Raw genomic sequence first — 13,412 nt, 5'->3', positions numbered from 1 at the left:
TACTGCCCGGGGACGCCCCGGCCGCGAGGCCGCGCGTGAATGTGTGCGAGGGCCCCGCGGAGCTGCGGCCGGAATACACGCTGTCACCCCGCTTTCCACAAACCACCACACAGACCTCCCCCTCCCCACCCCCAGCCCCGCCTGCCCCAGCCCCGCCGCCGCCGTCGCCGCCGCCGCCGAAACTCCCGGGCCTCCGGCCGCCCCGGCCCCTCACCGTCGGCTCGCCTTTCCCCTCGGCCGCTCGCGCGCCCCCGGCAGCAGCACCATGTTGAATCGCGTCCCCGGGCCGAGCCGCCTGGGCCGGCGGCGCTGAGAGGCGGGCGAGAGCCGGGCCGCGGGAGGGAGGGAAGGAAGGGGTGGGGGCCGCGCTCGCCCCGCGGCTTCGCGCGGATCCGGCAGTCGCCTGCCCCTCTAGTTTCGCTCCGATTTCTTTAAACTTTTTTAGAAATTCCCCTCCCTCCTTCCCTCCTCTCCCCCTGGCCTCCTGCTCCCTCCTTCCCCTCCTCCTCCTCCTCCTCCCCCTCCCTCCTCCCTCCCTGCGCCGCCGCCGCCGCCGCCGCCGCCGCCGCCACCGCCGGCCCATGACTGAGCCCCGCCGCCGCCGGCCGAGGAATGGGCTCCGGGCTCTGGTAGGAAGCGCAGGGAGCGGGGGGCGCTTTTAAAACACCGATCTGGGTTTTTTTTAAACCTCCTTTGAAAAAATAATGGCAAACTCGACGGGGAAGGCGCCTCCGGACGAGCGGAGAAAGGGACTCGCTTTCCTGGACGAGCTGCGGCAGTTCCACCACAGCAGAGGGTGAGAGCAGAACCGGGGGGGCAGCGCCGGGGCGAGCCGGGGCGAACGGGGCTCTCCCGCCCGGGCCGCCGCGGGGTCCCGGCTGACAAGTGCGGGGCTTTCTCTCTCCCGCAGGTCGCCTTTTAAAAAAATCCCTGCGGTGGGTGGGAAGGAGCTGGATCTTCACGGTCTCTACACCAGAGTCACTACTTTAGGCGGATTCGCGAAGGTGAGTGGAAGTTTTAATTTGTATTTCCCTCTCACTGGCCTCCTCCAAAAAGTCTCCTTTGACCCCGGAGTGGGCGCTCGGGGCCGGGGGGGTGGCCCGCGGGGGCCAGAGGCGTTCTTTTCGCTCCCAGCCGGTGGCACGGAGGCGGACGGCGGCGGGGCTGTTTTTGGCCTGGTGGCTCGCGTGCGCGCGGCGGGCGCGGGGCTCGGCGGGCGGGCGGCCCGGCGCCGGCTCGCGCCCTGCCCGGTGCCCGGCCGGCCCGCCGGGGTCTGAGCGTCGCGGCGGGGAGTGCGGGCGTGCGGGGCGCCCGCCCGAGCCCCGCGCCCGCCCCGCGCCCGCCCGCTCGCTCGCTCGCGAGTCAGCTCTGCCGCCGCTGCCGCTCTAGCACAGGCGGAGACACAGAGACACACAGACTCTGAGAGCAGTTTTCGTGCAACTCAAAATTAGCGCGGGCAGGTTTAACATCGATAATCGGCTGCGAAATGATCCCGGCAGCCGGGGGCACAGCCTCGGCCCCGTCACCCTCGGTTTATACAGCTAACAAAAGAAACCAGGACCTGTCTCCAAATAGCCATCTTAGGCTTCAAGGCTAGGCAGAAGCTGTAGGCCTCAAAGAAGGGCCTATGGAGATGGATAGATCTGGGAGAGGGATCGGAATCGGCCCCGGCCCCGGCCCCCCCAGAACCTGCGGACGTCGCTGTCCGGAACAGTATTGATCCTTTTGAACTTTTTTTTTTTAGTGTAAACGGACCGCGTTGAGATTTAAAAGGGGGCGACAGAGGGACTTGCGATTGGTTATTGTCCGGGCTTCAAAAACAAAACAAACCCACCAACACCCCCCCTCCCGCCCCCCAAACAAAACAAGTGCTATTAAATACAGGGCTCTCGGGTGAAAACACAGTGATTCAAGCAGCCCTTGCTTGGTTACTCTTACGGATCGAGCCGAATCACCGACTGATGCCTGAGGTATCTGCAGATCTCTGTAGAATGGGTATTTATTTCAGAGTTAGGTTAGAGTTTTCTTGAATTGTGCACTTTCAGACAAGTGTGGCTGTGTTTTTAACAGGTTTCTGAGAAGAATCAGTGGGGAGAAATTGTTGAAGAGTTCAACTTTCCCAGAAGTTGTTCTAACGCTGCCTTTGCTTTAAAACAGTATTACTTGCGGTGAGTAGTAGTGACTCTTCTAACAGTGTTTGGAAATAAGGGACTTATGGGGAGGTTTGTTTTAGCAGAAAAGAAAAAAAAAAAAAAAAGACCCCCAAAGAAACAAACCTTGCACACCAGTTTTTAAACTTCTGTTAATTTCCTTCTGAGAAACATTAAATACCTGTAAAGTGAGGTTATAAGAAGGTGAAAGTTTTCCTCACCTATTTTAGGATTGTTTACATTTTTCATACAGAATCATTACAGGTGACACCCCACCCCCCATCTTGGTAAACATTCTTTTGTGACTTTGTTATTGATTGCTTGATATCCACAGAGGGGCAGAAAGGTGATGCTTAGTAAAAGAGTTAAGATAGTTAATGAAACTTTGTATCCCTTGGGAAATTTTTTTTCTTTGTTTTGGAAACTCCTTTGCGTTTTTAAATTCTGACTTTAAGATTTTTAAAAAAATGAAACCTGTGTAGAACCGTGTCACTGAGTAGTTTTTCAGTAGAATACTTATGCATAGCATAGCATGTTGGTGCCTTAAGTGACCAGGATTGTTTTTAAAATATATATAATTTTTTCTTTTTTTTAATTTTTGAGTGACTTGACTTAAAAACATTTAAAAGGATTATGGTCTCTTTAGGAAAATTAGGGATACTACAAAATGAAATACTTTGATTCGGATTTTCTTTCATTCTCCCCCTTCTTTTTTGACTATTTGACAAAGTAAATGTCTTGTTTAGATGGCACGTGATACAGTTTAGATAATATATTTTGTGATTCAGCCTTAATTTTTTCTCAATTTTTCTCCTAGGAATATTTTCATATTGTAATTTATTATGAGATCATCTTTTATTTTTATATTTACTTACCCATCAAGGCTCTTTAGTTGGTGTTTGTTATTTAAAACTAAAACAAAGCTTTTCATATTTATTGCTTTTTAATAATGATATTATAGGATGGTCTTTTTTAGATAATGTGGCTTCTGCATAATTTGAGTTTTGCATTTATCATTGCTCCAAAGGCAGTATCCAAATGTGGGTATTCTGTGTTATGTTCAGCATTCTGAAATAGGAAATGCAGTAATTGCACAGGTGTACTTTCTATTGGCTGTCTTAGACTGACTTCAGGCTTGAAGCTGAAGAGTTCGCAGAACTTTGTGAGTTGTTACTGAGTTACACAGAAGTCTAGGAAATATTAAATATAGTTAGTTGTTATCTCTTGTGAGTGTGTGATGGCATGTGTCAGAGTGCATTTTAAAATAAAAGACTGAAACAAAGAACAAAGTAAAACAAAATTAACCTTCAAAATTGTTGATTTAATGTGGTGAGAAGTAGAGAATTTTTTATTTATGGTGATGTTTACTTGCTCATTTTCAGTTATAATATTGAGAGGAGTACTGTTAATATGTGCCCTCATTTTCTGGTAATCAGTGTGAATCATTTGGATTTTAGACTATTTAAAATGCATGTTTTAATGTTATGCCTGATATTTACTGAATGATTGATTGATTTTAATATCCAGAAGGTACTGTATGATATATATGATTCATGGGGTGTGTGTTTTTCTGAAGAATTTACATTCATACTAACAGGGCTTTAACATAATCAAATGGCTAGACTCCCAATTTATTACAGGTTACATAAATATTGTCTGTCCAGTTGTGATTTCTATTTTGGGAATCTATCATCCATTGATTATACTATTTTTAACTATATAGTTTCAAGATTGTTTGCAGCTCTTTACATTGTTCTCAGGTTAATTTGAGTTTTATGCTCTTATTAGAAGTTACATTTTGAACTGTGTCCTTAGCTAAACTTGTTTTTCCTCCATATGTCACTCTCCAGGTTTGTTTTTGTAAGGTTGTAGCTAGGCTACTGGGAAAAAAGTTGAAGCATTTGTTTTGGAAAATAAAACCATGTGAAGATTTGCATGGCTTGTAAAGAAATACAAAAGAAATATGCTGGTTAAAAACTGGGTACTACCAACCCTGGAAGATTTTTTTCCATGGTGGTGTAATATTGCACAGTTAGAGAACATGTATTATGCTGGGTTTTACACTTTCCTCTGAATAATCTTAACTGGCAGACAGGATGCCAAGCTTTCACAGTAATTCTGTTACTTAATCATAAGAGTGCCTCTTCATAGTAAGCAATAGTCAAATTGAGTATCATGGTTTCTGATGAGTAGATAATGCAGTGTGTTTTATAAATCAAAGATGGACTAATTTTTTTAAAAATATGAACTGTTTCATTTGACTTACTGTAAGCCTGTCATTACAAGTGGTCTGATTTACTCTACAGGTTTAATATTTGCTGACATTCCTCTGTAGTTTCATTATTAATTGGATGGGTAGCTGTTAGCCTGGTATTTTATGATATATTTTCATGATGTTACAGACATTTAAATAAAGAAGAGCAAACTAATATGCTGGCCATGTATACATTCTAACATTTTTGTGTTCATTTTGATACAGACATAGACATTAAATATAGAGACTTGAGTTTAGTGGTCTGCCAAAAGTTAGCTTGATTGTATCAAACATACATTTATTCAGTTGTAGATTGTCTACAAAAATTTCTCAAAGTCTAAAATTGAAAATGCAATTGATTGTTTTATCATTGGTATTTAATTTTTTAAAATGTAAGTGCTTACTGATAATGTGTAAAAGTACTGTATTTAAAGCTGGGTATTACTCATCTATGATGTTTATATGTTTTGTTTTCACTTCATTCCTTTTTTCCCACATACATAGCAATATATTACACATATGTTCCTTATTAGATCTTTATAAGTATAAAAGGATAAGGTATAATTTCCCACATTTTGTAGATGAAGAAGTTAAAGGACAAAAAAAATCTAAATGGCTTTGGGGGTGTTTGTTAATTGGACAAAAAAGTTGCATTCTTGATATGTGTTCAGTAATATTTAATCAGTCTATTATGAATTCACTCTTAGTCACAAGTGATTTTAAGAAATTAAAGTATAATTGGAAATTACTTATGGTTAAATTTATGCCTGAGTGTATTTATACCTAATGTGTTGCATATTTACTCAGTTAATTTCATATTTTTCTTTTGTTTTGGTGCTAAGATTGAGGAACAATTTGCTTTTCTTACTTTTTGTTAACAATTTGAATCCTTGGTATGAAGATTTAGGTAAATATTTCAAATACTTAGTTGAAGAATTTTGTTTTAGCTTACTGATGCCAATAGCACAGCTATAGTCAAGGTTAAGTTGATGTTTCCATTATAAAACTTGATTTTTTGAAAAAGAGGTGAAATATCTTGGACTTAAAAAAATTTATTGTACAAAACTGTGTATTACTGATTTTCTTATAAAATGATTTTTTTACGTGTATCTACCTTGGGAATAGTCAGAAACTTAATTGTAGAGTTGTACCCACTATAGTGAATTTTCAGTTTCATTGTGAATTTATTCTTTTTTTTTTTTCTCCCCTTGGTGAATGAAGCCCTCGCTTAAATTATACCAGTTAAAGCTTACATTTATCAGGTAAATAGAATGAATACACTTGTCTGTTGGGTAGTTAGTGTCTATAATGTAGATCACTTTTTTTTTTAAGAAAATGCTTCAAAATTGTAGTAAATAAGTAAGTAAAGTAATACACAGTTTGTATATCAACAGTATTGATTAATGGAGGTTGCTCTGCTTATGTAAGGAAGGAAAACAAAAGTATTATGGAGACTGGAAGAAAAATTGTATCTAAATAAATTATTCATATATGCATTTTAAAATTAATTTTATAAACTGTATCCTTTCATTTCGAACAAACCCTGATTTTGATATCTTCTGATATTCTGTTACAGTTTAGAGGGTGTGCAAACTTGTTGAAAGGAAGAGTGGAAAGTAGAAAAAGTGGAAAGACTTATCAGACCTTAGCTAGGTTCGTGTTGTGTCTTATAAACCATGTTTTAGACAGCTGAAATTTGCCCTCAAGTAGAAATAAATCTTTTCCAGGGTGGATAGTTTCACTGAGGACACAAACTAAGAACTTGACTGTAACTCCCAGAAATGTTTATATGCTTTTTTGCATTTAAATTTTCTACCTTAGTTGTTAACTAAAAATGTCTGTTTCTAAAGAGAAGCACTCTTGTAATCCTACCTTTTCTCTGTCGTTGATTCAGTATTTTCATAGTTGGTTGTGTGTGAAATCCACTATAACTGATAGAGAAGTATGTCACTTCTGTGAATATTTTATAATCTGAAATGGAATGATGTTGGAAGTTGGTAAAGGAAGGAAAAACAGACATTTTAATTCACTGGAATTTAGGTGCATTAGTCAGTGAGTACGTACTCAATACTACATGTTTTTAAGTGAAGTATTCAGAGTTTTTTTGGGGGGGGGTTGGGAAGGATGCTTAATGGGCACTTCCCAGAGTGGTATAGTCCCTACTAAAGTTTACTAATAAAAATAGGGCTTGTTTGATTTGGGAATTAGAGGGCACATTGCGGGGTGGTGGTGGGGGCTTCTCTTTCTACTTCTTTGATTTGCAACCACTATCATCACCACACTCTTGGATACTCAGGATGGATTAGAGTGGAGATTCCTAATTTGTGCTATATGAAACACTTGTTTTCCTGAAATGTCAATGTTTCCTTGAGAAAAGGCCAAATGAATTTGAGCAATAATGCTAAAACTTCATTGAAAGAATTCATGGAGACTTTATTTGGTTAATGTGTGTTGTGGATCTTAAGACAATTTGCAGAAACACTATTTATTACCTCCCTTCCTCCATCTATAGCAAATGGTGGTTCCTAAACACCAGCATACATTACAGGGGAATGTTTGAGGAACTTCTACTAAGTTCTGTGGAGCACAGTTTGGGAAACCCTGAGCTATAATAAATGAGGATTAAGGAAGAAAAATTTTAAATACGGAAACTGAGAAATGAGGGGTAATTATGTATATTTATATAGCTATATATAAAATACAGATTTAAATGATTTTTATGGAGCTTTTATTTGCTTATCTTTATCAGTGGCTGTGCAGAATTATATTGGTAATACTTAAATAGTTGTTCGAATAGGGGACATTAAAATTATCTTGTGTTCATTGCCAGGAAAAGAAAGGTAGCCGAAACGCTGGTCACATTGTTTTGCTGAATAGTAATTACTTTTGCTGAAATATGATAATCATGCTAAATTCTGTATTTGCTTCAGTTTTACCAGTTTAAAAACATAGGCCATAATTATGAAGTTTGATTTTAGAGAGAGCTGTTTAGAAGTAGATCTTGGTTTAAGGACCAAACTTATTGGAGATAAAAATGGAGGTGTTAGAATTAGAGATGGTCCTCAAATATTTTATGGTTTGAAATGGTAAGCAATGCTATGAAAAGCAGAATTATTGGCTTTTGAATTTAAAATAAATGTAAATAACATGGTTAGTTCAGTTATAGTAGAGCCCAGGAAATAGGTAGGTTGATTCTTTTTATTCAGAAGTACACAAAAGTATGTATTTGCTGATTGATGCTAGTATTGGTTACCTATCGTAAAGTTTATTAATGGAGTCACTTGGGAAATAAAACTTTTGGGGGACCTGAAATAAAGAGATGGTTTAGAGCAAATTGTCACTGTCAGTAGCATTCAGATTTTCTGTGAGTTTTATCGTGCTTCCCAAGAATTGTGTTATTGAAATAGGGTCTAACGTGTTCTTTTGTTTCAAACATTAAAAAATATCACTCGTGCTTGGATACTTTTTGAGTATTCATTATGCTGTGAATTCAAAGTTAATTTGTTTCTATAAGATATATACTCTTGTGACTAAGTATATTGCAGTGATCTGTTGCTAGAACTGAAGTCTCTTGGTGATATCTAGTGGATACTACATTAGGAATTATTGTCCCCAGATGATAGATTCATACTTCCATTAATATCTAAGTCAGCATTTGCAATGCATCTTACTGCAAGAGAATTTTATGGTGGGGCTTTATCTCTTGTTTTGGCTCTTTTATCTCAGTCTCTTAACAGTTCCCTTTTCCTGTCATGCCACTGATTTATTGAAATAATGAGATCAGTTGTCCTTTAGAATGTCCTGAATTCTAAGTTTGTTTGGCTGCTTCCTTCTAGTGTCAGTTCACTTGTTCCTCTATCCCCTGTATCTATTTCGTAAAAACTATTAGATCTAAAGGTTGAAAAAGTTTAGTATTTTAGGCATACTTTAATAGGTAGTGCTGTGCTTTTCATCAGATTATGAAGCATATAGTGTTTAGTTATCCTGTTTTAGTGGTGCGGAGATTGATCAGTGGTTTTAGGTGTTAATGGTCTAAAACACTATTTTTAAAAAGTATGCCCCAGGTGATTCTTAAGTACACCGAAGTTTGAGAACAGCTGATCTAAGTATTGTAATTAAACCAATTTAGTTGCTGAGATAACTGGTTTAACTTGGCACCAACATGTTGGCCAGGGCTACATCCAGAACAAAACCTCTAGGTGACATGTGGTCTAGGGGCACCTGCTCAGGCTGCACCTCTCATCTCTAAGCAGAGCCTGGACGCACCCTACTTTGTTTCTGGGCTCTAGAGAAGATAGCAAGGGCGCCACTTCAGTTAAGGGAAAAAAAAAATGGGGTCAATGAACTACCAATTTGAAGTTATCCTAACAGTATTTGTATAGTAATTTGGATTTTCAAAAATTAATTAAAAATATGATTTTCTTAATATCTAGGTTTTTTTTTAAAATAAGACTTTATAATATTTTCCCCAGTTGGAATGCCATTTTATTTTATGGAATTTACTGAATGCTTTTTCTCTTTGTGAGGATTTTGTTGGTCTCAGTACTGCTTAGGGGAGTTAACTTATATTGTATAAATTCCTTTAAAAATAACAGTACTAACAACAATAGCTTGTTTTGTTTAATGCACTTTATCTTCATTTTTCAAGCTGTTTTCATATGTGAAATTTTATTTTTATCATTTCAAATTTCAGAAGTAATTGATGTTATTTAATCTCAAAAAAATAACACTTAGAATTTCTTTACACCAAAACTCTTTTCTTCTGGAGCATATGGGCTACTTTAAAAAAAAAAAAGGCTGTAGGTTTTATGCAGCTTTCAATCTGAAGTGTCAGCTATAATTGCCACTTAGTAAAGTTTATTTTATATATTTTCAAACCACACTTTCTCCCTCTTACCTTCGCATTCTTTTCCCTGGCGATAGACCTGTTTTACATTTTATAAAGCTTTGTCTTATACATAATCCTCCATTATCCACAGTTGTTAAATATCTTCGGGTATATTCCATGACCTAGTATGTTTACCTTTTGTTTCTTTCAGTAAATGATTTTTTTCCTTACGGTATAATGGGACCAAACCAAAATGTTGCTTTTTACGAAGTAGGATTTGAATCAAGTTGTACAGGAATCTGTTGTTTGAATATACATCTTAATGTGATATATGGCAAGTATCTTTAATTCTTTCTTTCTGAGTTCTTAACTATTGTACTTCTTAAATTCTTACTTATAGTGTTCAATGGTCAGTTGCCTTGTGCACAGGGATGATGTTTATCAAACAATTATAATATACAGATCTTTCATGGTGAAGTGTTTTGAGATGAAATTTGTTTTTGCCCCTTTCCTAGCCCATTGGTTATTTTACATAAATAAAATGTTAATATAAATATACATGAAGTCAGTGGGAACACGTATAGTTGATTCACTGTTGTACAGCAGAAACTAACACAATACTGTAAAGCAATTATACTCCAATAAAGAAAAAAAAGTATAAGGAACAGCAAAAAGAAAAAAAAGGACAAAGAAGAGACCATAGGGCCCTAACCTATCATATTTAGAGATGGGGCTGAATTTAAATGTGTCAGTAATAATGCCCAAGTTGATCATACTTTCCATAATGGTTCATAGATTAATTTTCAATGTACTTGAGCTCAGATCAGACTACTTAGTACTTCTTAAACAGTATTTAGTACCTTAGCAGGCTGTACCTCCAAGTGCACTCAAAAGTAATAGGTCAAGAGTGCTTAAGTGGTTTGATATAATCTTTTTAGTTTACACTATTAAAAAGTCAAACTTCTGAATTTTTGAGTAGTTTTTCCAGATAGCCCCACATTCCAGTGCAGTAATTTAGTTGTGGAAAGTCTGGTTGAGAGAGAAATGATAAACTGTTCATTTTCTTTCTGTCCTATGTTTTTTCAAAATTGTTGAATCATTTTTTTTGCTCTCTCTATATGAATTCTTGCACTTCATTTATATTGACTAATTTTTATTTTGCCACATTTGCTTTGCATTTTCCTTTTTATATGCGATGGTGTGTGTGTGTATATATATACATTATTATAATTGTTATTATTACTGTTTAATCATTTTCTGTCATACAGTTATAATGCTCTTTCCTCCTGAATATAAGTGTATATTACTTAAGAATAAAAGCAAGTACATTCATGTATGTAACAATAGTACAATAATCAAATTCAGAAAACTTAACATGAATATAATCATATCTATAATACATACAGATCTTATTCAAATTTTACCAATTACCAAAGATGTCTTTTTTAGCAGTCATACCCACCCATCGCAAATCTGTGATCTCGTATCACATTTAGTTATCACATCTGTAGTTCTTCAGTCTTTTGTGGTATTACCATTTTTGAAGAGTACGGGTCAACTGTAGTATAAAATTTGGATTTTTCTGAGGCTTTTTTCGGGATTAGATTTAGGTTAAGCATTTTTGGTGGGAGGCATGTGATGTCACTTTGTCCCATTATTGCTGATATTGACTTTGGTTAAGGTGGTGTCCTCCTGTTTTCTCCATTGGAAAGTTTTCATTTTCTCTTTTGTAATTAGCAAGTGACCCATGGAGATGTGCTTTGAGACTAAATATCTTGCTCACCATCAAACTTTTACCCATTGGTTTTAATATCCATTGCTGTTTCTTGCCTGAATAAGTTATTATGATGGCTATATGATGTTTATTTTCTAATTTTATCATTTGTTCTGTGTTTTATTAGCTGACAAACCTATGATAAGGAGAATATTTTTATTATTTATTTAATAGATTTTTATGTTATACAGTGGATTAAAATCTATTACAGTTATGCATATTGCTGCTTCAGTTTGGCCAGGAGGAGCCCTTTCAAGCTGTCTTCTTGTATTTTTAACAAGTTACTATTATTTTTGAGCTCTTTCTTGCTTTCTGACAAAATAAGATCTTCCAGAGTCAACTTGTGTTTTGTTTTCCATGATGTAGCATTAACTATTTCTTCAAGAATTCCTGGTTCCTTTTAGTGTGGAATGGTATATAGAAACCAAGATCTGAGTGGTAGATGTGCTCATTGTTATTGGGTTATCTTTTCTTCTAGGCCCTTTTAGAGAAACAGAGCTAGGAAGTTTACTTTTTGGTATATAAATACACACATTTTGGAAATCATAAGGCTATACTGATATCTCTAATTGTAATCCACACAATTTTCTCTTGCCTTCTTCCATTCTGTGTATCTCCCTTCAGCTGCATTGAGAACACTAGTTCCCAACAGCGTTGTATTTACTTATCTTGTTCGTTCTGTAACACATAGAGAATAACTTCAGAATTGTTTTACCCATACCACTACAAACAACACACCTGCCTAGTAGCGTTACAAATTTGTTTGCATTTCTTTTTGTGTTCAGACTGACTTTATATCAGTAAGTAGTTGTGTTAAAAAAATTCACAGTGATTGGATTCTTTTTTTCTGGGTATTGTTTTTCACTTAAAATAGTAAAGTTCATATTTTTTACATTTGTATTCAAATTTGTGTTTTCCCCATTATTTGTTCCTTTAATTTTATTTATGGATATGTAAAACCCTTAAGATTCTAAAATCACAATTTAAGCAAAGATATACTTGGAGATTACCCTCTACCCTCTTTCCTTCCCTCTCACTTCTACCCATCATTCCTACCCACGCTCTTTTGGTAACCAATAGTTTCTGGTTATCCTTCCTGTTTTTGTTTTTTTGTTTGTTGTTGTTGTTTTGTAAAAAGAAGGAGATATATACATGCATTTTTAGTTCCCCATCTTAAAATGAAGAATACACACTATTTTTTTATTTTGCTTTTTTTTCACTTAATGTATTGGGTTGGCCAAAAAGTTCATTTGGGTTTTTCCATAACAGCTTATGAAAAACCCAAATGAACTTTTTGGCCAACCCACTATCTTGAATATCACTCAAAATAAATTTATAAAGTTTCTTTTTTTTTTTTAAACAGGTGCATAGTATTCTATTGTGTGACTATATTCTACTTTATTCATCCAGTCTTCTACATAGTGACACTTAGGTTGTTTCCAGTATTTTACAATAGGAAATAATGTCATATGAATAATCTGCAAATCTAGTAGCCTTATGTAAACCTATTCTCAGATTGTTGGAGATGTATCTTCAGAGTAAATTACTAAAGTGGGGGTTGATGCAGCAATCAAAGAGTAAATGCATATGTATTTTATTAAATACTGCCAAATTCCCACCAGATTCTCTCTAAGTAGGAGGGAACTCTTTTGCATTCCCATCAGCAGTAGATGAGTGCCTGTTTCCCATAGCCTTGCCATGTGTTTGTCAAACTTTTGAAGTTTTACTGATCTGTGGGGTTAAGAAATGGTATCTCACTATATTGTAATTATTGTGGCTTTTTATAGCATGTTTTAATATTTGGTAGTGCGATTCCCATCTCATAGTTCGTTTTTTGCAAGGGTTTCTTGGGTATTTGTTTACAGTTTTTTCCCATTATGAACTTTGCCATTAATTTGTTACAGTTTCAGAAAAAAGCTTTTTCTTTCTTTCTTTTTTTTAAAATGGGAATTGCATTAAATTGAAAACAATTACCTTAAGAGAATGGACATGATGATATTGAGTTACCTATCCAAGAAAAATGAAAGTCTTCTATTCAGATCTTTTTGTGTCATTCAAGAGTCTAAAGTTTTCTTTTTATAGGTTTTTGACATTTCTTAAATATATTCTTAAGTATATTTTCATTTTTCTTGCTATTGTAATGTGGTTTTCTTTTCCATTATATCTTCTAATTAGTTATTGTTTATTTATATGAAAGTTATTGATTTTTTTATATTGTAGGCCGGCACGTTACTCAGTTTTTTGATATTTATTTTAGTTTTATCATTGATTAAGAGAATTTTTTAGACATGCTAGTATGTCATCTGTAAATGAGGATAGCTTTTTTTCTTTTCTAAATTTTATGCCTTTAATCATTTCCTTTTGTATGATTGTATTGGCCACCTTGAAATAGTTTGGGAGACGAGG

The 13,412-nt window shown here is 36.9% G+C and overlaps 1 protein-coding gene across 1 annotated transcript in view; it reads left to right on the top strand.

The window, feature by feature from the left end:
• Positions 1 to 555: 555 nt before the first annotated feature.
• ARID2 (AT-rich interaction domain 2) overlaps positions 556 to 13,412 on the top strand; it is a 158,453-nt gene continuing 145,596 nt past the window's right edge. The window contains exons 1-3 of the mRNA XM_057701724.1: positions 556 to 796; positions 911 to 1,004; positions 2,071 to 2,168. Of these exons, the coding sequence (XP_057557707.1) occupies positions 705 to 796; positions 911 to 1,004; positions 2,071 to 2,168 (284 nt within the window). The 5' untranslated portion in view covers positions 556 to 704. The remainder of the gene's footprint in view (positions 797 to 910; positions 1,005 to 2,070; positions 2,169 to 13,412) is intronic.

The sequence above is a fragment of the Hippopotamus amphibius genome, chromosome 12 (genome assembly GCF_030028045.1).
Source record: "Hippopotamus amphibius kiboko isolate mHipAmp2 chromosome 12, mHipAmp2.hap2, whole genome shotgun sequence".
NCBI classification, from domain to species: Eukaryota; Metazoa; Chordata; class Mammalia; order Artiodactyla; family Hippopotamidae; genus Hippopotamus; species Hippopotamus amphibius.
This window is presented reverse-complemented; position numbering and strand designations above follow the sequence as displayed.